Source organism: Plasmodium relictum (assembly GCF_900005765.1).
Source record: "Plasmodium relictum strain SGS1 genome assembly, chromosome: 14".
Taxonomy (NCBI): Eukaryota; Apicomplexa; class Aconoidasida; order Haemosporida; family Plasmodiidae; genus Plasmodium; species Plasmodium relictum.
The window spans coordinates 2,121,717-2,148,875 of record NC_041692.1 but is presented as its reverse complement, the minus strand read 5'-3'; the positions used below and the strand labels follow the sequence as shown (position 1 = coordinate 2,148,875).

Here is a 27,159-nt window from a genome sequence, read left to right as displayed (position 1 = left end):
TTCCCTTTATTTTTATATTTTTCTGAAGTTTAACAAGTAATTTATTTAGTCATAAATATATCTATAGTTTCATAAGCATTAACACTATTTACTAAAATGATTTGGATAATTATTTAAATTTATTAGAAAGAGCATTTTAAAAATATCTTATTAATAGCATACATCTTTTTATTGCTTTTAGCAATGAACATAAGAATTACTCTTGAACATTTTATTTAAAATATATGCCTCTTTCTTTGTTTTGTTGAAGTAAAAAAAAAAACAAAACAAACCATGGAAACGTACGCAAGACAGTAAAATAATAACATTATTTTAATAGTTTTTTTTTCTATATAAAATGTTATCAATGAAAAAATTAATTACTGAAAATTTTAATCTTATAAATTTAAAAACATTTTGTTTAATAAAATTAATAGACAAATTTTAAGTTTTATAAGTATAAAATTTCTATATTAGTATGATTTATTCATATAAATCATATATATATATATATATATATATATATATATATATATTTATTCTTAACATATTATATCACAATATATTTAATAACACATTAATGTCTTTTATGTAGAATACAAAATGTAAATAGTGTAACTACATATTTATGAATATTACCAATATTATATATATATATGTGTATTTATTAAAATAAATGTATTTTTTCTCTTAATCCAATTTTTTTTTTGGAATTTTAAGTTCAAGTAACACCTATTGCTCTATATAATCTTGCACTGCAGTTAAAAAACATAAAATTTGTCTTTTCTTTTTATCCTTATATATTTTTGAAAAAATTTTTTTTTTTTTTTTTTGAAAATAACAATGAAAATTCTTAAAATTTTATTTTTTTTTTGTATGTTTATTAAATATGTATATAGTATGAATCCAGTAAAAAGAGGAAATGAAAATTTTCCTGTTAATAATATTTCAGAAGAAATAGAAAATTTTGATTCAGAATATCCATCTTTTAATGTTCATTATAATTTTGAGCCAAAGGATTGGAAAAATATAGAATTAATAAATAAAAAAAATAATGACTTTTTAAATGATATAAAAAATGAAATAATAAAAATGGATGAAGATAAAATGAAAATAAATCACATACTAAATATTCAAAAACAACAACTAGAAGAACTAATTTTTTTAATTAAATATGTACATTCCAACAAAGGTAAACATACAATAGATGAAATGCCTCTATATTTAAGAAGCGGTAATTTTGATAGTTATAAATTAAATAATAATAAAGTAGAAGAGACTTATAATGATATAAATAATTATATATTGAACAAATCTAAATTCATTGAAAAAGACAACTTTTATTTTAATTTAGCAGAACAATGGATCAGTTAAAAAAAAAAATCTATATAAAAATTATTAAAAAATAACAGATATAAACATGTATATGTATTTATATATACGCATGTAGTCTTAATGGTATTAAGTGTTATTTAATTAAAATTTATATTTAATATATTACAATAAATAAAAAAAAAAAAATGTTTTAATTTTAATAGAATAACATTTCATTTTTTTTTTTTTAAAGTTTGAAAAAATAATAATTTTTTAGTATTCAAAATTTCTTAATTTTGTTTCCTGTTATTTTTTCTTTCTTTTTTTTTTTGTTCAACTTTCATAATTTAAATCATAGCATTTATTTATAATTTAAAGATTATTTAAATAATTGATCGATGTTAGATAACTAAAATTTTACTTATTTAATGATATAAAACTTTAATACATTATCAAATTAGATGAATTAATTTTTAAGGTTTATCAGTTTTATGCTTTTAAAATAAGGAACATATTAGAAAAAAAAAAATACAAAAAAATAATTCAATAATTAAAATATATAATTAAAAATAAAATAAAAAATATACGGAACAACAACAATAATATAAGTATATATTTATATCTTAGTAATAAAAAAAAAAAAAATGTAAATAAAATATCATAAAAAATTTACTGTGAAGTTCTTTTAATATATATTTTGTTAAAAGAGCATGTTATAATATCTCTAAAATATCATAATATTTTTTGTAAATATGTAAAATAATAATATCCTCAATGTAATGTCAATAATACAATATTTCAATTATATTTATATACGAAATAAAATTCTCATAAATTTAACGTATAATATAAATCTAGGATAAATTTTATCAATAACATATAAAATTTCATACGATAAGAGAATTGTTTTTCACTCTAATATATAAGTATAAAACTATTTGAAGCACAATAACCTCATATAATATGAAAAGTGCTATTAAAAGAACATAATTAATAGTAAAACCAAAAACCATTATAAAAAATAATATAACTACTATTAATACAATTAAAAAAATAAAATTAAATGAGAAAATATATCTAAAATGCACATTAGGAATATGATTATCATTATTTTCATTATTTAATAATGAAGCAATCGTCCTTAATAATTCATCTTGTAAATGTTCTTTGTTGCTATTATCATTAATTATCCAATTAAAATCATTTTCTTCTTCTATTTTTGCTATTCCTGTTTTACATATTGTACATAATAAGGGATCAGATTTATTTAAGCCTAATAATTTCGATCTTAAGGATCCTAATTTTTGCGTTTTTCTCCATGTAAACCAGCATTTTTTATGAACACAAGCAGTACATATTGAACAACAAGAAAGTAACAGTGAGTTTTCTAAATCCTTTTCTAAGCAAATAAAGCAAAATAATTCTCTTTTATCTTCTAAATTATTTTTTGTAAATGGCTCCTTTAAATTTACACTATCATTTAACATAAAATAGTCACTACTTTCCATTTAAAAAAACACAAAAAATATATATATATATTAAAATTTTATATATATATTTATATCAAAAAAAAAAGGTTTTTAAATAAAAGTACATATTTTATATATATATATATAAATATATATAAACATTTTTTATTTATTTTATTTTATATTTTTTTTTAATGTCCGCAATTATATTTAAAAAAATATGAAAAAAAAAAAATCTTAAATAAAAAATATAAATATTCTTTTTAATACTGTCAAAGCACCTATATTTACTTTAAAGGTTTATTATGTTTTAAAGAAATATGGAATTGAAATAAATATTAAGTATTAAAAATTTGAATAAACTTTAAAATTTTTTTTATATTTAAAAATATTTTTATAATATAGAGAAATTTATTTTAGTATTACTTAAGTTCAATTAATTTTAAAAGTTTACTAATGTTTTAAAAAAAAAAAACATTACATAAATTTTATTTTATTAAAAAAAAAAATTAAATGAGTAGAGCTTTAATAAAGAAAAAAAAGATTTTTAATAAAAATTATAGTAGGACAAAAAAAATTTACTTTTTAATATTTTACACTATACATATAACAGATATTTTAATGATAGATTAAAATATTCATTACATGAAAAATGAAAAATTAAAAAAAAATTATATTTTTGGCATTTTATATATTCGAAAAAAAAAATATATATATATAGAAACATGTAAAAATAATTTAAATAGATACATAATGCATAGAAACATTCCTTCTCTCACTTTTAGCATAAAATATTCTTACTTTTTTTTTAAATAAAAATGCACATATTTACATTTACTCGTTTTCAACTTTCACAAGGGCTTCAGATGAATACTTTAGATCTTAATATTAGACAACCATTGAAAAATAAAATAAAATATATAATGAAGACTTAATGATTCTATTTATATATTAACTCTTGGATTTATATAATTATATTACATAACATTCTTTCTTATATTTTTCAGAAAGACAATTAATAATATAAAAAATAGATACATAACATAAAATTTAAAATTAAGTTTATTATTTTATTTTTTCTTAGTGATATATATATGCATATTTTTAAATTCTCAGAATCACATAAATGATGTGAAAATTTTTATCAATTTTTTAATAAAATGAACATTATGTTATTTTATTAATTTTATCTTATTTAGTAAAAAAAAAAAGACAAAACATAAATTAATAATAAAAATAATACTTTATGAACTATACACATAATTCATAAGTACGGTTTAAATATATAATTATAAAAACGATTAATATCTTTTATATAAAGTATAAAAAAATATATTTTTTTCTATGCAAAAATATAAAATTAAAAAGTGTATATATATATATATTGACAGATAAACACAAAAGAAATACATATATAATATATATATATATATATATTTCACTTGCTTAATTTAAGAATAAATATAAAAATATCATCGCTCTCATAAAAATAATAGGTAAAATATTTATGTAATTTTTATAAAAATATATATAATACTAAGTGAATTATAATTAAAAAAAAAAAAAATACTATTTCTGTATTTTTAATGAAAGCTATACTTATAATAATATATTGCTTTAATGATAGTAAATATCGTTCTTACAATAATGGAAATTTATAATTCATTGATAATAATTATTCTTTGAATAAATTCGCATTGATTTTAATGCCAAAAATATATATAATTTAATAATTATCAATATTGACAAATATATAAATAAATATATAAATAAATAAAATAAATAAATAAATATATATATTAATATTTAAGTATTAATTTAGTAATTTCTTTATAATAACATAGATGGTGTTATAATTCCAGGATCTTCTGTTACTGAATATTCACAAAAATTTTGTTTATGATCAAAGGACGGTAATATTTCATTGTGAATTAATGAATCAATTAAAACATATAATTCTGCATATGGGAGATCAGTTGGCAAAATACATCTTTGTATATAGTCGCCAAATACTTTTAAATAAGGAATAATCTGTTCTTCACTCTTTATTAATGTTAAATAATTTAAATGATGTTTTATACATATTTTATATATATTTACATTCTTATTTAATAAGGGTATATTTAGTTCTAATATAGTTTCTAGATCTTGTAAAATAAATAATATGGCATCTCTACATAAATTAATTCTTATATCTTTGCTTTCAATTTTATTATTATTTTTAATATTACTTATAGAACTCAAAAAATTACTTTTATATTCGTAGTTATTTAAATTATCTTCACTATTTTTCATATTCATTTTATCATCTTTTGACCAGCTGTCTTCATCACTATCCTCATTAGATGGTTTTTGAGAATTTCGGAAAGCAATAGCTAATTTTCTTGCACCCTCAAAACCATATTTATTTACGGAAAAAATTCTTTCAATTCTTTTACATTTTTTATAAGCTTGTCCAACCCATCCCATTCTTTGAGGAGTTGAATTAAACCAAACACCTCTTACCTTAGGCATATTTTTGCTCATAGATAAATATTTCATTCTTAATTCTTCTACTGAAGGTCGACTAGACTTTGCTGCTTTTAAACAATTACTACTACTGTTTTTTTTTTTTTTATTTATAAATCTATCCCATACCTCTCCCCTTATTCTTGCTTTTTTCCATTCAATTGCTAGCCTTTTTGCTTCCTCACAACCATGCTTCTTTACTGCAAAACTTTGAGCACACTTAACACCGTTTATTTTATGTTCACCAAACCATCTTTGAGAATTCTTATCATAATAAACACCTGGTATTCTTTTTAATTCATCATTTTCTTCTTTTAATATTACTGAATCCCCCTGTGAATCATTTTTTTTTGCCATACTCTTTGTATAGTTTTGAGGATTATGTGTTGGGCAATTTATTAATGTGCACACTTTTTTATCTATTTCATTTTTTACTGATGATTCAACTACATTGCATACGTCATTTATTTCTTCTTTTTTATTTTCTATATTATTATCTTTGTCATTTAGAATTGTTTCCTTTTCATTTAATTCTTTGCGCAAATTCTTTGTTTGAGTATTAAATGAATCCTCCTCTTGTATTTTAACATCATTAATTACGTGATGTTTCATTTTTTTTTCCTTTATAACTTCGGCATTAATATTATCGTTGTTATTTTTGCTATCATCTTTTATTATGTCTTCTCCTATTCTATTTAAATTTATATTTAAACTATTTGTCCTATTTAATAAAAATTCTTTTTCCTTTGAATAACTATTTTTAAGTAATGTATGTTTTTTAAAATAGCATTTATTATATTCTTTATAATCAGAACATGAAGATATCTTTCTTTTCACATGGAAGCTTAAAAAATTATCATTATCACTATAGCTTTTGCTTTTAAATAGCATTCTTCTTTTTGATAGTGAGTTACTACTATAATACCTATTTGCACTTGCTTTTAGTGTCCCATAACTTTTGAATGTTTTGCTATTTTCTTTACTTTTCCATGAAATATTCTTATCACATACTAAATTATCATCATGTAAACGCTGCGATAAATCATTATTCTTATTTAATCTAGCATAAAATTGATTTCCTGATTGATTTATTATTTCATCATTCTTTAATTTATCTTTTATTTCTTTTTTTGGAACTATTTTATTGTCATCCATAATCAATTCTTTATTTACAAAATGATTACTTAATACCGAATTACTTACATATTTATTTTCTATATCAATTTCATTAATAACATTTTTTTGTATATCATTTATAAGGATTTCCTTATTTGTTATTATACTTTCTTCATTACTAATTATATTATTATTGTTTTCATTTATATTAATTTCATTGTTAGCAGAATTATTATCTAAGCTTACAGATGTTTTCCCTTCCAATATTTTTTTATTATTATCATATAAAAAGCAATTATTATTCCTTAGGGAGTTCATATTTAAATTATTATGCGTTTCATCCTCTAGAAGAAACTTATTTATACATGTATTAGAAGATAACTTCCCAATTTCGTAATTACTTAAACTTATTTTTACATTATCATTGCTATAACTACTGCTAGTGCTTGTACTTAATAAGTTACTTGCTAAATTTGAGTGTAATTTAAAATAATTATCGTTAATTCTTTTTAAATCATTACTTTTCATTATATCACACAAATACATTTTATGTTTTTTTTCTTTGTTTAAGGTTTTATGAAAATTTTTATTACATGTATCATCAGAATCATACTTTTTTATACTATTTGCCATATAATCATTACCATCCTCATTATCCTCACCTTCATCATTATTTAACTTTTCTTCCTCGTCTTCTGAGTTATTTTGATATTTTAGTTTTTGTACATCGATAGAAAGATTTTGCTTTTTATTTGGAAATACAGAATTTTCTTTCTTCCTACTATCAGCATCTATTACTTGTGTATTAGTAAATGCTTCATTTTTTGAATTTCCTTGTATACATATATCATTATATAACATTTCTTTATTTTGTTTATTCGTATTAAAATTTCCACTATTTTCATCTATCTTTTTTTCACTATCATTTTTCATTTTGATACTTTTTCTTCTTTCCTTGTTATCTTCATTATTATTTACTTTTATTTTATTTCTCTTATATTTATCTTTTATTGCATTCATATAAAAACCCTCTTTTTCATTATTATTATTTTTTCTCTCTACACTTTTTATATCATTATTATTATACTCATCGAAATTTTCATTACTACTTTCTTGATTTCCCATTTTTTCTTTTCCTTTTTCTTTTTCTCCTGATAAATTTATATTTTTTCTTAATTTTTTATTTTTGACATCCTTTTCTTTATCATCATGTGCATCTTTTTCAAATTCTTCTTCATAGCTTAGATTTTTATAAACATAATTTGAATTATTAAAAAAATTATCTTCGTGATATTTTTTCATCATGTGCTGAAGATTTTCATTTTGCTCAAAAAATTCCTTTGAATTTTCTTTTTTAAATTCTTTTAATGCTTTATCATGACTAAAGGCACTAGTAGAATTTTTTAAAACATTTTTATTTTTTTTTAAATTGTCGAAATCTTCATTTTCATTTTTCGTTAACTTTTTAATATATTTATTATCTCTTCCATTTTGCATTCGTTTTCTTTCTTTTTCATAAAAAATGTGCATTTTTCCATTTTTATCGGAAGAAAAGGGTTTCTTCATCATATCAAGTAATTTTTGTTTTGTGAAGTCATCAATATTAGGATTATTTAAATGAAAAAAGTTTGTATTTATATCATCATAATGGTCAAATAAATTATTTTTATTTTTTGAAAAATTATCATGCATATTTTTTTTGTGTTTTTGAAGTTCACCATTACTTTTTAATAAATTTTTTTTTGTATGATTCTTTATTTTTTTTGGAATTTTTTCTTTATATTCTTTATTATTTAGTTTTCTTTTGGCGCTTTTTTTTTCCTCAAGGTTGCTTTCTTTAATATCTTCACAATATCTCTCTTCTTGATATTCATTATCTTTTTCATTTACTCCTATTACTTTTTTTTCCTCTCCATTTTCTTCTTCTTCTTCTTCATATCCTTCTTCGTACATTTCATCATCGTTATTATCTCTTTTTTTTTCATCATTTTCATTAATGCAATCTTCCTTTCCTTTTTTTGATTCTATATCATTGCTAATTCTATTACATTTATCCTTATTTCTTTTATGTTCTCTATCTTCTTCACTTCTTTCATATTCCCCTTCACTTCTTTCTCTTTTGATATTTTCATTTTCTTTTAGCTCTTCATTTTCAGTCTTGTCAATTTCATAATTAAATGTTTCTTCAATTTGAAAATTAAATGATTGATTTTTTTTTTTGGAATATCCTGCAGGATCATCTATGTTTGTTTCTATATGTGTATCAGAAAAAAAATTGCTATTTTTGAGTACTTCTCCATTTAGTTTTAAATAATCATATTGTTCTTCTTGAATATTTTTTAGGCATGTAAACTTATCTTTATGAGATAAACTCTTTATTAGTAGTAAAGTATCATTACTTTTTAATTTATCATGATTTTGTTTTTCTAATGAATTAAATATTTCATTATCATTTTTATCATTGTTATTAATATAATTATATTTATCACTATCTTTGTTGTATAATAAATGATAATTGCCATTCTCTAAAGATTCTATGTAATTATTGATACTTTTATTTCCATTTTTATTTATGTTGTTGTTTTTGTCGGGATAATTTATATTAATTAATTTAGTAGTTGGAGAATTTTCGAATTTTTTGTTAATTTTATTATCAGTAGTATTATTTTGTAGAATTTCACATATATTAGTAATTATTTCATTAACTGAAGTAATTTTGTTTAATGAACTATCTTGATTATCATTTCCTTTTTCTTTCACAGGAGTTTTATAATTGGAATAATTATTAATAAAACAATTTGTAAGATTTTCATTGTTATAAATACTTTTATATGCTTTTTGTTCATTAGAATAATTAGAATTATTATCTTTATATATGTCATTACTGTTTTTTTGCCCACTGTGATATTTCGATGATTTTTTATTTATAATTAATATATTATTTTGACAACTATTTATTTCTGAACTATTTTCATTAATAATGTTAATTAGATTTTTCTTTTTACTTTGATTAGCTAATTTGCAAGAATTAAAAAAAGGACTATTATCTATATTTTGTAATTTATTATTATTATTATTATTATTATTATTATTATTATTATTATTATTATTATTATTATTATTATTATTATTATTATTATTATTATTATTACTATCATTCATTTTATAATCATTATCATTAGTGTAGTAACTGATGCAATTTTTATTAATTTGAGATTTACTCAAGCTAATGGCGTTATCTCCACAATTTTTACATGAACAGTTATAATATTCATAATTATGCAATGAGGAATTCTTATTCTTACATTCATCATCTTTTAAGATTTGTTCATGACTACTGTTTGATGATGATACCCTATTTATATTTTGAATATATTTTTCATTAATACCTATATTATTTTGTAAAGGCAAAACAAAAATATTATTTGATGTTGCATTATTCCCATTATTTTCTTGATTTTTTAAAATGTTGTCATTGTTTTGATACAATACAGAGTCATCCTTAAAACTTACATTACTTTTATTATTATTATTTATCTTGGGATTACATAAATATAAATTATCTGAATTATAAAAGCATTTCATGGAATCTTCCTCATTATATTTATTTAAATTTAAAAGGTTTATATAACTATTATTTTCTTTATTTGAAGATAGTTGATTCATATCATCGTTATTATTTTCTAGAACTGAATTAGAATCTTTACTACTGCTATTATTATGGGTATTCTGTAACTTATTCATATCACGAATAATATTCTGGACATAATCTAAATTGTTTTTATTGTTAAATATTTGCGTTTTATTATTATTTTTATCTGTACCATTATTCAAAGAACATAAATAGTTCATACTATCTAAAATATTCTTTGTTATGTTATTATTTAGAAAATTTTCTTTTTTCTTTGAAAAATTTTCAATCTCACATGTGGGAATATTTATGCAATTTTTGTTACTTATATTATTCATATTTAAATTATAAAGCATTTTGTTAATATTTTTACTAGAATTATTTACATTATTAGATTCACTACTTTTATTATCTTTAGAATTTCTCTTTTTCTTTTTCCTTACTGATTTTTCAAACACGCAATTGTCATAAGTATTTTCATTATCATTCAAATTATTAATTATACTCTTTTCTCTTGATTTGCACGTGGTTTCTTGAAGCACCTTTAATTTATTCATAAAACAAGAATCACTTAACATATTATTCACTTTTTTACAATTATTTGTCTTTTCTATATTAGATTTACTTTTATCATTCATTTGTATATCCCTCTTTTGATCATACTTCTCATTAACACAGAAATTTAAATCTTTTATATTACATTTAGTTTCATTATGCAATCCTTGTTTATTAATAGATTTATTAAAGTTGTTTGGTTCTGAAAATTTGTTGCAATTTATATTAATTAATTTTATTAAAGAAGAATTAAAATTAGAATTATAGATAGTTTCATCATTATTACATATATTTTCACAATTTTTAACTTGTATTTGATTACTATGAAAGCTTCTATTTATATTATCATTTAAATTATGATCTTCCGTACAAGGACATGTATTTTGAAAGGTTCTATTACATAAATAATTATTTTTCATTATATCTTCATTAATTTGATTAATATTTATTACATTCATTAAATCATAAGAAGTATTATTTGTTTTATTTTTTTCATAGTATTTGGAGAAGCATGAATTTTCATTATTTTCGTAGTTTCCATTTTTACTTTGATTGTTATTATTTATTTTGTGTCTTTTTTTTTTTAACTTTTCAATTTTCGATGATTTTTCTTTTGTGCACTTTACATCATTCATCTCATTTAAAAAAAATAAAATTTTGCTTAAACAATAAAAAGAAAAAGAAAAGAAAAATGAGAAAATATAAAATGAAAAATTGCCTCATGCAAAGGCATAAAAAATATAAAAAAAGAAAAGAAATAAATTAAAATGATATATTATAAATATATATACTTATGAAATGACATAATTTAATCATGCCATATATTTAGTTTCAAAATAACAACTAAAAATTCTGTAAATTTTTAAATACACTCATATATATAATTTTACTATTAATACAATTTTCTTTTCTTTTTTTAAAAAAGAAAATAAATGCCTTTAGCATCCATTTCATAATATATTATATGAATTTTTCCTTATTAATATATAAGAAATATATATATATATATATATATATATATATATATACAATCCTTTATTAAACAATATAAAAAATTATTTTCTAGATTTTTCAATTCAAATGAAAATAAAAAGTAAAAAATTAATATGCACTTATATACTAATTTTTAAATTTAATATCCTATATGTTAGGAATATAAAAAATGAACATAATATTCCATTTTTCTATTAATTTATATGTTCTTTATTACACATAATAGAAAAAGAAAATATATTGTTATACTTTTAACAATACAGACAACCTTATTAATAATAGAAAAAAAATAAAATAAATAAGGAAATAATAATAAAAATAATCTTAATAAAAAACTATAAATATATATTATTAAAAAAAAATTAAATATATTTTTTCTGTATTAATATATATTCAATGAATGCTAAAATATTAAAAAAATTTTAAAATAAAATAAAAAATAAAGACATAAATAAGAAAAAATATGCATTGAATTATTTTTTAAATAAATTCAAACATAATACATATCTACAATGCATATATATATATATATATATATTTCTATTTAATGATCCAAAAAAACATATTTATGTATGAATATATATGTTATTTATATACAGTATTATATTATTATTTTATAAGCACATTGATAATTTAATACGAAAATTTCTTTTTCTAATCATTAAAAAAAAAGGTATGTAAATATATGTGTTTATATTTGTATAAGTAAATAAAAAATATATTGATGAAATATATCATCTTATTTCTTATTGACAATTTATACTATGATATATAATTATTTAAAAAAAGATAATAATAAAATAAATAAATAAAAGATTTAATCAAAAAAAAATAAAAAAAAAAAAAAATTATAAATTAAAAATGCTTTTTTCAATAATGTTTCATAAGAATAAAATATTTTTTTAATTGCAATGCATAATTCTATGCTAATATAATATTTATCTTATTCATAATCATGTAATACATGTTCTTTTTACTTCATATTTTATTTTTTAACAATTAAATACATGTTAAGTGCTCATAAGCCATGTATATTAGGAAGATAAACTAAAAAAATATATCTTTAATAGAATTCAATAAAAAAAAAAAAAAATTAACTCTCTTCAATAAATATGTATTTATAAATAACTAAAAATGTAAATGCCAACTTATCAAATATATAAATATATATTTCTTTTAAAGAAATATATATATTTCACTTTTGTAGATTTTAATGTGTAATTCCTTTTTAGTGAAAATGTAAAAATATTTTAAAATGTGTAAAAAAAAAAAAAAATTAGAATGACATATTAAAAAAAAGAAATACACGTAGTTAAAGCTTTAGAATTTTTTTTAATTTCCTTTTTCACATAATTTGTAAACAATTATAAATGATATATTCATTAAATATATTCCATGCGCTTGCTTATCAAAAACTTTAATATATATATATATATATTTATATACAGACATAGATAAAAATATCTAAAAAAAGAAAAAATAAGTAAAGTAGAAATAACAAGAAAAATAACGAAAAAAAGTATTAAAAATAACTATTAATGAAAATATTTTATGTAATTCATAGTATTCTGTAATTTTACAACTTTCGCATTTTTCTCCTAATTAATCAACTTTTATACATTAACAATCCAATGTATTTGTTGCTTTTAAATAAAAAAAAAAAATATTAACAAAAAAAATTTTTTTTTATATGAAAGGTATATATTTTATAATAGAAATAGTAAAACGAAAAATTTTTGAAAAAAAAAAAATTATAAAGATATACATATATATAATATATATATATATATATATTTTATCTATCCAAATGTATTACATATGTATAAATAAAAAAAAAGAATAATAGTTATATTATTTTTTCATACAATTTAATTATATTCGCAATACGGTGCACATAAAAAAGTCTCAAACAATCATATTTATTTAATAATTATGTAGTAAATATTTTCCATTTTGTTATTTCTCTTATTTTATTTTTTTTTATTTTTTTTTTTTTTTTTTTTTTTTTTTTGCGTATGAATTTTTTCTTTTATTTTTTAAAATATATTCTTCCAAAAAAATTACATATTTTTCTTTAATTTTTATTTTTTAATTTGCAAATATCGCTTTATTTCTCTTCGTTGTATTTTTTTTTTAGAGCATCATTGAATTTTTGTTTGCATGTGTGCATGTGTCTATCAAATAGAGCACTACTAAGAACGGGTAATGCATATAAAATATTTATATATACATTTATCTTATCCTTTTTTACATATATTTAAATGCAAAAAAAATATACACATAAAGAATAAATTCTCAAAAAGAAAAAAAAAAAAATACTTTAAATTTTAGTATATTCATATTATATTTTACAATTCATTTATATAATTTATTAATTGATAAAAAGAAATTAAATTTATGTAATTATTCTAGTAATTATATTGGCATTATAATACACTTTAAAAAGATCGAGTATATTTTCAAATGATTATAACAAAATATACCTAAAATTAAAAAAATAACATAAAAAAATTTTTTTAGAAAAGGTATCTTAAAATATTTATCACGGTCACTTCATATATTCTTTATTTTCATATTTTTTTTTTTTTTATTATATTTAAACTTATAGAAAATTCTTTAAAAAATTAAATAGATCAAATTTTCAATGCCTATCACTGTTTTAATTTTTTTTGTAGTATCATATTTTACAATTTTATACTGATTCAAAATATTGCTTTTTTCTTTTGTAGTATTTTAAAGGTTATTATTAACTGATCAAAAATATTCTAATGATATATAGAAATTACATGTTATCGGTTTAGTACTAAATACACTATGATCGTTTTTACAGTGTGTTAATATGATAAACGAAAAATAGTAAAAATGAATGCATGCACATATTCTAGTTTGTATGCATTTCCAACAGATCAAAAAAAAAAAAAATTCCAACGTAGCCTTTTGTTATCATATAAAATAATACATTAAAATACTACGTTTTTTAAGTATAGAGTTAAATTATATAAATAGAATGATCATATATTAAATCAGTAACACTATCAAAAATTAATGTATCTTTTCATTATTAATTTAAAAAAAATGAAAGTTAAAAAAAAAAAAATTTAAAGTGTGTTAATTAAAATATATTTAGTAGAACAAAATTTTTTTTTAATTTCGTTCGTAGAATGTTTTACCATAATCCTCTAAATCAGTGTTTTCACCCTTAAATGATAAAATTATCACAAAACAATATTTTATACACAATTTTAATAAAATGAAGTTTATAGAAATAGTAAATAAAAAGTTAAAATAATATTTTATGTTGTTTTTAAAATTTTAGTATATCAAATTAAAAAAAAATTTTAAACTAATAGTTATAAAATTAAATATTAAATGAAAATATTTAATTGATCAAAAAAAAAAAAAAAAAAAATGGATAAATGAGAAAATTTAAAAAAAAAAAAAGTAAACAAAAAGTTTTAATGTAACATAGATAAAATAAAGTGAAATTAAATAAATTTCCCTATTTCTATGAAGGAGGTTTCCATACACTACTCCTTGATGATTTTTTCTTATTTTTATTTTTAGTTAAATGTTCAATTGTTTCATTGCTTTTAGAAGCTTGCGGAAAAAATTCAGGTGGTGCTAATGTACCTGAGTCATAAATTCTTTTTACTTGTCTTCTCCATGGAGTTAAATCAATCTACATATAAATAATAAAGAATCAAAAAAAAAAATTAATAAAAAATATTTATTATATAGAACAATACAAATATATTTTTTTTTATTTTAAATGTATATCATTTACAAAAATCATTACTTTTTCTAAAAGTTTGTATTTTATTTTTTAATGTTACATATTAATATAATATTTTTTTACAATAATTTAAAGAATATATATGCATAATAGCATTTCATTAAAGTTTATGCAATTTATTAATAAATATGATATTCATTTTATTTATATTCAATTACGTATATGTATGTTATTAAATGTAATTATAAAAGTATTACATGAGGGAAATTTTGTTCTGGAACATTATTTGGTTTAAAGGTTTCTGAGGAAATACCAGAATGCATAAATGGTTTGGTAATATCTGGTTGCAGTTGAACAAAATCTTCATCAATTCTTAAGTCAGGATTTAAATTCATTTTAAAATCAGCCAATAAATTTGTTAAAGGTAATCTCCATGAATATCTACATTCTCCCATTTGCCACAATTGAGATCTGGTAGGTGTAATTTTTACATCACTTCTAACTCCATAAATGACATTTTTTTTAGTAATATATGGGTTTCTACCTATATTTTTACATGACTGAATCATTTTAACACTATCTGGTACTTCATGTTCTAATGTTACGATAGCTTTTTTATATCTAGGTCCATTTCTATAATAGTTAAATCTGTGATCACTTAAATTTCTTCTTCTTTCTGGTACTTTAATTAATGTATTAACTTTTATAACTTTTGCATTATATATTTTTCTCAAATATTCTCTAATTTCAAATTTAGTTAAATTAATGGGTACTCTTAAAGCTAATCTATTTTTTTCTAAAAAAGTTCCTGACTTATGTATACAAAAGTTATGCCATGGAAAAAATACATTTCTCGGTGTTTTTGGTGGTGTTAATCGAATAAAACTTAGAAACATAATTAAAAAAAAAAATATATATATATATAAAGAGTTACATATGAGCATATATAATTATTTTATTGTGCATATATTTACTCTATAGACAATTTTCCTTTTTTAAAAAAAATATATAACTATTTTTCCAAATACTAATTTTTTTTAAAATAAATCCTTATGTTTTTTTTTTAATTATATTTGCTTTATTATTTTTTTTTTTTAATTTTTTCTCGATTAAAATTTTTTTTTATTTATTCATGATTTTAAGTCAAAATTCATTATTTTTCTTAATTATTATGATTACTATTCCTTACAAAGAAATTTCTATTTTTATCATAATTTTTTATTTTCATCGCTGTTATATTTTTATAAGATTGTTACTTATATTAGTGTTGTATATAATTTATTAATAAAAATAATTTATTCTGCTTTTTTTGTAAGTATTTTTTTGAAAAATTTATCATTATTTTCACTTTCTATTATATATCAAAATGAATATACTATGAGGTGTTATTTTCTTTTTAATGTTTTTAAGATATGGTTATAAAATTTGTAAAATAATAGGAATATGAAAAAGGTAAGTAAATACATAGAAAATAATTGCCCATTAAAACTATTATCTAATAATTTAATGTTTTTTAATTTACAAAAAAAAAAAAAAAAAATTACAAAATGAGCGACTTAATTTATATAATGAATTATGAAATTTTAAAAAGAATAAAATTAATATTGAAAATACTAGTAGGAAAACATAAACGAACTTTTTTTTTTTTTTATAATTTAATATTATTTTTACATATGAATTTAATTTTTATTTTTATTTTTTTTTTTTGGGAAAGTTAATATTATACATATATGAGTTTATATATATCTTTAAAGTTTAATCAAATTGTGTTTTGTATTATTTGCCATTTTTTTTTAAATTTTTACATAACACCTTATAAACAATATATTTGAAAATTGATGAAATGGAACGTAAAAATATAATTTGAATGCCCTTTGAAAAATAAAAAAATTTTATGAAATGATAATAAAACATATGGTCTATTAGTATGTATAAAAAAATTAAGCTATCATCGATAAATATGAAATATGTAAAAATCATTGTACTGAAATTATTAAATCATTCTGTGATCTTTTTTTTTTAATAATGAAATAACTATTTAGATTTAATTGTTTCCTCTATTTTCATATATAGACGTTATATAAAATAGAGAAAACTATGTTACTAATAATTAATATAATAAATAGGCAAAAAATTCAAATGATTTTTCATATCGTAATTTATTAAAATATTTATTGAAAAAATAAATGAAGAAAAACATATATAAATGAAAAATAAAATACAAGAATTTTCCAAAAAATATATCTTTATATTTTGGGGGGTTAAATTATTAAAAAAAAACGCATTTACTTTTATTGCACACAAGTTCCATTTTGTTATGATGTGTTAAATTTTGTTTAATTCTACATACATTAAAAAATATAAAAATTTATTTTATATTTCCAAAGATTTAGAATGATTTTTTCTAAATTTAGAACGAAATAAAATGTTTTATTGTAGAACTATTAAATGTGACTATTTTGTAATGATGTTAATGTTTTCTTTTTAATCTGAATTTTTACACACAAAGTTATTTTTTTATTAAAAATAATTCATAAAAAGTAAAACATAAAAAAGAAAAATTAAAAAAAAAGGCAATAAAAAACCAAAAAAAAAAAAATCAAAAAAAAAAAAAAAAAAAAAAAAAAAAAAAAAAAAAAAAAAAAAAAAAAAAAAAAAAAAAAAAAAAAAAAAAAAAAAAAAAAAAAAAGGATAAAAAAAAAAGAAAGGATAAAAAAAAAAAAAAAGAAAAAAAGAAAAAGAAATAAAAAAGAAAAAAGCAAAAAAAAATATGTAAATTTTTTATTTATAAAAACTTTTTTATTTTTAATTTTTTTTTTTGGTAGATTTCATTTTTTTTTTTTTATGTTCTTTCATTTCTATTAATACCTTTAACAGAAATACAACTTTTACTTTCGAGTCAATATAACATTATAATTTTTTATAAATTATTAATACAATAATTAAATACTTAATTTTCCTCTTTTTCATTTCTATAATTTTTGTTTTAATAATGAAATTATTTTATTTTATTTTTTATTATCTATACAATTTTAATTTAAATTATCAAATATGTACATAACATTTACATAATACATTTTTACACTTTTATTTTTAAAATACATAGAATTTTTTTGTTTTTAGTTTTTTTTTATTTTAATTGAAAATATATTTTAATTTTTAAGATATTGTAATAATCACGTTTACATATAACCATATCATTTAAAATATATGTAAGAATATAAGTATGGATATGAAATTTGAAATTAATCATATAAAAAAAAATTCCTGTGCGGAATTCATTTTACAAAATATATCAGTGGAAAATAAAAATAAAATATTACAATTTTTAAAATTAAAAAATATAAAAACAATATATGATTTAATAATTACAGTGACTTTTTTTAAATTTACAAATTACGATGAAAGTTCCTTTGAAAAAGCCGATATAAATAATAAATTAAATATAAAAGTTAACACTTATAAAAAAATCTTCCAGATTAATAATAATATCAATAATAAATTAAAAAAAGAAAATGATAACAAACTAAACTCTTACGATGATAATATATATGATATAAAAAATAAAATGAGTAACGGGGATTCTAATAATTATAGTGATTTACAGGAAAAGTTAAATAACAATCATGTATCTAAAGACATAATTGAAAATAACAGAATAATGAATTTGGGGCAAAGAAACGATATAGAGATAAAAGAGATGAATGAGTGTTATGAAAAAATAAGAGAAGAAAATAAAAGTTATAGTAATATTACATATGCCTATTTCGATATATTCATAAACTTAGATGCTATAAGTTTATTTCCTATTACAAATAACAATAAAGAAAAACTAATAAATTATATATATAGCATTATTGAAACAAATGATATTTCACTAATGTGCATTTATTTAAATTTGGGACATTTGTTGGAAAAATTTGAATTATTTAATATAAAAAGTATAGAATCATTAAAACAAGTAATAGAATCAAGAAAATTTGAGTTCATAAAAAACGAAATGAACATTTCATATTATGAATTTATTATGATTGTTAATTTTATAACAAGAATAAAAAAAAAAAGAATTTTTTGTAACAATATTTTTAATCAGCACAACAAAAATAATTATAATATTAATAAAAGAAACTATAAAACTATATGTGATAAAATTCATCAATTTATTGAATTTGATAAATGGACTTTTAAAAATATTATAGATAATCCATTTTTTCAAAGATTAAGAAATTTATCTCAACTTGGAGCTTGTCAATATGTGTATCCGGGAGCTACACATACTAGATTTGAACATAGTTTAGGAGTTGGGTTTTTATCAGGAAAATATTTTACGCACTTATGTAACCGATCAAATTTGTCTCCACATCATGGAGAATTAAATAGAATGCTTCGTTGTGTACAAATTGCTGGATTATGCCACGATTTAGGTCATGGCCCATTTAGTCATACTTTTGAAAGTTATTTCATTAATTACAAAAAAAGAGACACAGAACATAAATGGGACCATGCTGCTATGTCTCAAAAAATTGCTGAACACATTATTGAAAATTTAATAGATCAAGATGAAGTATTAGATGCTAGTGATGTAAAAATAATAAAGAAATTAATAGTAGGGCCACAATATTACAAAAAATTTTTAGGCCTAGATCCTATAGACTCTTTAATAGAGGCTTCATATGATATTATATGTAATAATAGAAATGGTTTAGATACTGATAAATTCGATTACTTACAGAGAGATTCAACAATTGCTCCACCCAATGGAACTCTTCCATCATTAAATTGTAGCCGTTTAATATGTCAAAGTGCAGCTATTAATGGTTGTATAACATATAATGTTAAAGAAATTCACCCAGTTTGGACGGTTTACATGAACAGATTTTCTTTATTTAAACAAGTATACACTCATAGAAAAGTTAGAGCTATGGAATTTATGTTATGTGATGGATTTCGTTTAGCTGATGATATCTTTAGATGGTCCCAATGTTTAGATGATTTGGATTCATTTCTTAATTTAACAGATTCTTCAATAATACATGATATTAAAAAAATGGAGAAAACATTTAAATACGATGAAAATGTTAAAAATTCCTTAAATCTAATTAATTCTGTTATATACGATAGAAATTCAGATTATGTATATAAATACATTTCAGAAATTAATATAACGGAACCAGAATTAATTCAATATTTAAAAAAAGTAACAACCGAAGAAAAAATTGCTCGCTACTCCCATGGATTGAACCCCGATGATATAATCATTGATTGGAATTATTTGAATTATGGAATGGGGGCAAATGATCCTCTTGATTATGTTTATTTTTATAGTTCAGATAATGAAGAAGAAGCATTTATAGCACATAAGGAATATAGGGGAACGCATCCAAGATATTTTGAGGAATGTAACGTAAGATTGTACTGTAAAAATAAAAAAGTAGCTCATTTAGCTAAGGAAGCTCATCTAAAGTTTATATCTAATGAAGTTTTTTCAAAAGCCTCTCCTTTTCATAGAAAAAAAGATAAATTTAAATAAAAACAGTTCAAAATTTAAAATTCAAAATAAATGTTTAAATTAAATTATATGAAATTACAATTTTTTTTTTTTTTTTTTTTTTTTGTAGAAAAAAACCTAATAAAATTATATATTTAAATAAAATTTTTTAAATTTAAATTATATTTTTATTTTTAAATTAATTATTATGATTTGTTATAAATGTGTAGAATTATTTTTGAATTTTAGTTTAAAAATATATATACACCTTTTCTTTTTTTATAAAATACAAAAGTAGCATAAATTTTTTTTTTTACAAAGCATGAGCTTTTATATAATATTTATAAGATAGTTTATTTTTTTTAAATACATAATGAACTTGAATTTCATCTGATATAACAAAAGCAGTTATTTCTTATTAATAAAAATTATTAAAAAGTAGCTAATTTGAATTAATTAGTTCAAAATTAAAAAGAGAGTTTTATGTTACTTTTATATTTTTAAATATTTGTTCTTTTTATTATTTTCAATTGTTTATTTTATAGAATGAAACTATTTTATTTTGTAATTTTTTGTAACAATAAACTTTTTTTTTATGCATTATATATTACAAATGTATTTTGATGTGTTAACTTTCTATTTCTTATTAATAATAAGATTTCAATTTTTTTAATGTATAGAGAGTTTAATTCACATAAAGTTAGAAATTATTCATTATACATTAAACTCCGGCTTCCACATGTATTTTCCACTAATTTTTCACTATTAATAGAACTCGAAATAAAACAAAAACAAAAAAAAATAATATGCCTAATTTTATCATGGAGAATAAAGAATAACATAATAAAATATAAAGTGATCAATTAAATATACAAAAATTTGTTGAATCACTATTACTTTAATTTTATATTGATTTAAATGTATTTTTTACTTTAAAATAGGCCCTACAAAAAATTCTCTTGTATTTGATGCATTTTATTTGGTGTGTTCTGTATGCAAAAAAATATTTAATTTACACAAAAAAAATATTTATTGACATGCAATTATATAACATATATAAAAATAAAAGATAATGAAAGTTCCTAGATAATAAAAAAAAGGAAAAAAAATTAGGTTAGCTATTATGTGTGCATGACAAACTCATAGAGTATATTTGTTCTATATAATTTTTTTTTTTTTGTATTTAATGGTAAGGTAAACTTATTTTATCATATAATTTTTACATAATCAACATATATAATTATTTAAAAATCGCTATTTTTTTTTTTTTTTCTGTTTCTGTGTTTCTAAGCGAATGGAATTCACTTGAATTAGCTATTGTACTTAATGAATTTTTATGTTAATGGAAATTGATTTAATCGGTGTACATTCAAAGTTTTTTTTATTTTGTAATACATAATTGTTTTCTTTTAATATCATAATTTTTTTAAGGTTCATAATTTTTTTTCATAAAATTAATTTTCTTTTACAATTAAGAAGATAAAATACACTAGATAATTTGCCAATGATGAGGTAACAAAGAGTTATGTACTTTTATATTTTTTTATTAGTTATAAAAAAAATTATTTAAGAAGTGCAAAAAAAAAAAAAAAACCAAAAATTTTCTGACAACACAATTTTTTTTTCATTCTACATTATTTGACTTAATCATATATAAAATTTTTTATTTCTAAAATGAAAATTTATTAAAAAAGATAGGCTTTTTTTTTTCTTATGAACAACAGCTTTAAAATATAAAATTATTAATGCATTTATTAATAATTCTATGCATCCCTTTTTTGTGTAGTTTTTTTTTTTTTTTATAACTTAATTATATTTTTAATGATATTATTTGGATTATTTATTAATTTTAAATTTTATAATTGAATTTCCTAAAAATACATATCCTTTGTTTTTTTTTATTTTTTTTTATTTTACTTTTTTTTTGTTATATTAAAAATTCGAATTTATAATTTTAAGAAAAATGCTGTAATAATTTTGTTTACATATGTGAATTTTCCCTTTTTTTCTATTTTTAAATGGCTTGATGCTTCAAATTGCACTTCTATATATAAATTTTTAAGAATATAAGTGTATTACTTTTTAAAGTTAAACATTTATTACTTAAATACATTTTTTGTGAATTAAAAAAAAACATTTTATGAAAACAAATTTATATCTGTATATATTTTAAATCTTTATATATATATAATAAAAAAAAGAAAAAGAAAAAGAAAAAGAAAAAAAAATAAAATAACTAGACTAAACAAAAGAATAAAATACATATAATTTTGGAGAACATAAAATCTTTATTTATTATGAATAATTTACAGTATATAGTAAGCATAATATAGTTTTGAAAAAATGAATAATATAAATTTACTAAAGATTTCCATTTGTTAATTTTATCAAGATGCCAGAATTATATGATTAAATTAAGGAACTATAGACTTTTTCATGATATTATTATATAATAAGATAGTATAAAAAAAGTTTTATATATAATGCTTATATATAAATTTTTTTTTGCTTCTTTTTTTTTAGTTATTAATTAATTTGGCTTATTTTAATATCTACATTATTTGTTTAATATAAAAAAATTAAAAACTAGCACATTTTTTTTTTTATCTTTGTTTTTAAATATTTATGTTATTATATAGATTATTTATTAGTATCATTTGATTACTAACTTTATATTATTTTATAATGTTTATAGGACTTTTCTTGTATTAATATATATATATTTTTTTTTGTCTTTTATTTTTTTTTTTTTTTTGTTTTTAACATGTTTTAATTTTAAATAATTGTCATCCTTTACGAATTAATTTTAAAGATTACTTCTGATTGTATAGGTAATTTATATTTTATATGGGTTATTTTAATTTGACTGATTTTTTTTTTTTTTTTTCTATATTTTAACATTTATAAATTACAATACATTACTTTTTTTTTTTTATTCTTAAAAATTTGGGTTCCTCCACATATTTCTTATGTTTATAAAAAATTATATAATGTAAAAAAACTTATTTATATACATGTTTATTTTAGATTGTTAAGATTATATATTTTGTTTTATAAAATATGGAAAAAAGATATCATCAATTGTTTAAAGGGAAAAGGATAGAATTTCCGTTAGCAACTGGTGCTGCATCACATGTGTCATTAATATATGATGAAAAAAAAAATCCATATTTATTATGTTGGACTTCTTTTTATCAAGAAAAGCCAGAGTTTACTGTACCTTTGAAAGGGTGTAGAATAATTAATAATATTACAGAAATAGGACCTTGTGTTCACATAATTACATCAAATGAAGAATACCAGTTTCAATGCAGAAGTAAAGAAGAATATAACGAAATGAGTCAATTTTTTAATATGCTTGGTTTTCCTATTTTAGGATTTAAGAATGTATATGTTTTAAATAAAAAAATAGGAAAAGGAAGCTTTTCTACAGCATATATAGGTACAAATATACTATATGGTAATAGGGTAGTAGTTAAAGAAGTAGATAAATCTAAAGTTAAGGAATCTAATGTATATACTGAAATAGAAGTCTTAAGAAAAGTTATGCATAAATATATAATAAAGTTAATTTCAGCATATGAACAAGAAGGATATGTTTATTTAGTTTTAGAATATTTAAAGGGTGGAGAATTATTTGAATATCTTAATAATAATGGGGCTTATCCAGAGCAAATTGCAAAAAAAGCAATTAAAAGAATTTTAATAGCTTTAGAAGCTCTTCATTCTAATGGAGTTGTACATAGAGATTTGAAAATGGAAAATTTAATGCTTGAAAATCCAAACGATCCAAGCTCTTTAAAAATAATAGACTTTGGATTAGCTTCATTCTTAAATAGTCCTTCAATGAATATGAGATGTGGATCTCCAGGTTATGTTGCTCCTGAAATTTTGAAATATGCCTCTTATGGAACAAAAGTTGATATATTTAGTTTAGGTGTTATTTTATTTAATATACTTTGTGGTTATCCTCCTTTCAGAGGAAATAATGTAAAAGAAATTTTTAAAAAAAATATGAGATGCCATATAAGCTTTAACACAAAACATTGGGTAAATAAATCCGATAGTGTAAAAGAGATTATATTGTGGATGTGTAGCAAAAATCCAGATGATAGATGTACTGCTTTACAAGCATTAGGGCACCCATGGTTCTTGCCCAAATTTACCGACATGCATATAACGGCAAATGTTAATGAACTTAAAAATAAAGAAAGTATTATTCAAAAAGTAGCTGAACAGGATTTATGTAAAAAATGTAAACATTATAATATTGAAAATAATGATAATAATAATTATAATAATAATTCCATTTCACGCAAAAATAGTAAAAGTAATTACAAAAATCATAAAAAATATTATGATACAATGCTAAAAATTGATGACAAATATTCAGATAAAATTATTAAAAATAAAAGTAGTATTGGTTCTATTTCTTTGAATAGAAAAGATTATGATGTATGTCTTTCAAATTCTAATGGATATGAAACTGTTGTATTGCATGGGAATTACCCCGTTCCAAATCGCTCTTCATCATTAATATCATATAATCAATTAAAAAGAAAGAATAAAGAATTAATTTAAAATTATATTTATAATATATAAAGCATTTGAAAAATTAATTCAAAAATCCGATTTCATATTTTATATTGCAAAATATATAAACATATATTCTAGATTGTTTCTAGAAAAAAAAAAATAGTCATAAAATATAAAATATGGAAATATATATATATATATATCAATCATTAAGGTAAAAAATGCAAGAAAAAAAAATTATAGATAAATAATAAATGATTTATTAAAATATTTTTCCTTTTTTTATGATTTTCATTATTCAAAAGAATATTTAAATTAAAAATAATCTAAATTATGAAAAGGAAAAATATAAATATAAATATATATATATATGAATATATGAAGTACTTTTTATTATGCTATAATAACTAAAAACATAATTTTTACAAATTTTTAAAATGAAATAAATAAAATTTTTTTTTTTTTTATTTCTTTTTTTAGATTTTTCAGTAAAAAAAAAATTATGTTATTTGTATTTAATTTAATATATTTACTAAGAATGCATACGAATTACAAAATTTAAATTTTGGAAATAATAACAAAAATTATTTTTTATAATATTGATAATATATGAATTTTAATTTATTCGAATCTTACATAAACGGAAATAAATAATAATTATTTATTATTAAAATGTTTATTTATCTAATAAAGAAGCAAACCATATTAAAAATAAAGATTTTTAGTATGCTTTTAAATGACCATTACACTAAGAAATTAGGTTTACTAAATATACTTTAACGTTTAATATTAATGAAGACAATAAATTTCATAAAATTATTTATCAGTAAAAACTAAAAAATAAAAGAAAAAAAGTGTGTTTCGTAAATTTATGGGAAGTATTATTATATATTTCTGTTCAAGAACTAAGTTATTTAAATTGGATATTTTAATTAACATAGCTGCAAAACTTAAAATATGGTAAAAATTTATATTTCTTTTTTGTTTTTATGATTTTTTTTTTTTCATATATAATTAAAATAATGTATACATATACATATATATAAATATATCCGTTATATAAAATTATAAGTATTTGAAAATTCTTGGATAATTTAGCACTTTAATGAAATTTTATAAATGAAAAAAAAAAAAAAAAATACGTTTTATTATGTATTTATAGAATTGTCCAGATTTAAGATGTCATATTTTTTTTTTTTCTAACATTGCTTTAATTAAAAAAAATTAGGAAAAATATATTTAATTCAAACTTGAAGTCATGCATTTATATTTTTACTTTTTATTTTTATTTTTTAAATATACAGCTATAATAGCTAATTTTCATGTTTAAAAAAAATATCATTTTTTTTTATGCAATTTTTATTGTTTTAAAATTTTAATATACTTTTATCTCTTTTTATATTTTTACAAAACAAAATTTATATATATATAAATTAATATTAATAATTCTACTTAATTTAAAGACTTTTTTATATAAATACATAATGGTCTAATTCAGCATTTAGTTTTCTTCAAATAATTTCGATAAGTACAAAGAATTATTAATTTCTATTAAGTTAAAGAAAAAGGAAAAATTGTTTTTTAAAACAAGAATAAATCTTTGCGTTCTAGAACATGTTGAAATAAAAAATATATTTATGAGAATATTTTTTATATTATCCTTTAATATGATTTTTCTTCCTATTAATATATTAATTTTACATATTTTTGTGTATCATTTTAAAAAGTGCATCATGCATTGATGAGAATAGCATCCGAAAACTAAGAAAAAAAAATTTAGTTAGAAAAAAAAAAAAAAAAATTAAAGCGTATTTATTTTTTTCCATAAGTAGGTAAT

At 18.7% G+C, this 27,159-nt stretch overlaps 6 protein-coding genes across 6 annotated transcripts; 3 read left to right on the top strand and 3 right to left on the bottom strand.

The window, feature by feature from the left end:
- Positions 1–822: 822 nt before the first annotated feature.
- PRELSG_1455500 (conserved Plasmodium protein, unknown function) lies at positions 823–1,353 on the top strand (the record flags this gene model as incomplete). Its single annotated transcript, XM_028679648.1, has 1 exon — positions 823–1,353. One exon carries the CDS (start codon positions 823–825, stop codon positions 1,351–1,353), a length of 531 nt encoding a protein of 176 aa, XP_028535341.1.
- An 827-nt stretch (positions 1,354–2,180) lies between these two features.
- On the bottom strand, positions 2,181–2,801 carry PRELSG_1455400 (conserved Plasmodium protein, unknown function; the record flags this gene model as incomplete). The annotated part of the gene is made up of 1 exon (XM_028679647.1): positions 2,181–2,801. One exon carries the CDS (start codon positions 2,799–2,801, stop codon positions 2,181–2,183), a length of 621 nt encoding a protein of 206 aa, XP_028535340.1.
- A 1,791-nt stretch (positions 2,802–4,592) lies between these two features.
- On the bottom strand, positions 4,593–11,207 carry ApiAP2 (transcription factor with AP2 domain(s), putative; the record flags this gene model as incomplete). The annotated part of the gene is made up of 1 exon (XM_028679646.1): positions 4,593–11,207. The coding sequence occupies one exon, from the start codon at positions 11,205–11,207 to the stop codon at positions 4,593–4,595; it is 6,615 nt and encodes a 2,204-aa protein (XP_028535339.1).
- A 3,863-nt stretch (positions 11,208–15,070) lies between these two features.
- On the bottom strand, positions 15,071–16,194 carry PRELSG_1455200 (mitochondrial ribosomal protein L23 precursor, putative; the record flags this gene model as incomplete). The annotated part of the gene is made up of 2 exons (XM_028679645.1): positions 15,071–15,244; positions 15,556–16,194. The coding sequence occupies 2 exons, from the start codon at positions 16,192–16,194 to the stop codon at positions 15,071–15,073; spliced, it is 813 nt and encodes a 270-aa protein (XP_028535338.1).
- A 2,330-nt stretch (positions 16,195–18,524) lies between these two features.
- Positions 18,525–20,828, top strand: PRELSG_1455100 (HD superfamily phosphohydrolase protein, putative; the record flags this gene model as incomplete). Its single annotated transcript, XM_028679643.1, has 1 exon — positions 18,525–20,828. One exon carries the CDS (start codon positions 18,525–18,527, stop codon positions 20,826–20,828), a length of 2,304 nt encoding a protein of 767 aa, XP_028535337.1.
- Positions 20,829–23,846: 3,018 nt separating this feature from the next.
- On the top strand, positions 23,847–25,367 carry PK2 (protein kinase 2, putative; the record flags this gene model as incomplete). The annotated part of the gene is made up of 1 exon (XM_028679642.1): positions 23,847–25,367. One exon carries the CDS (start codon positions 23,847–23,849, stop codon positions 25,365–25,367), a length of 1,521 nt encoding a protein of 506 aa, XP_028535336.1.
- Positions 25,368–27,159: the final 1,792 nt, after the last annotated feature.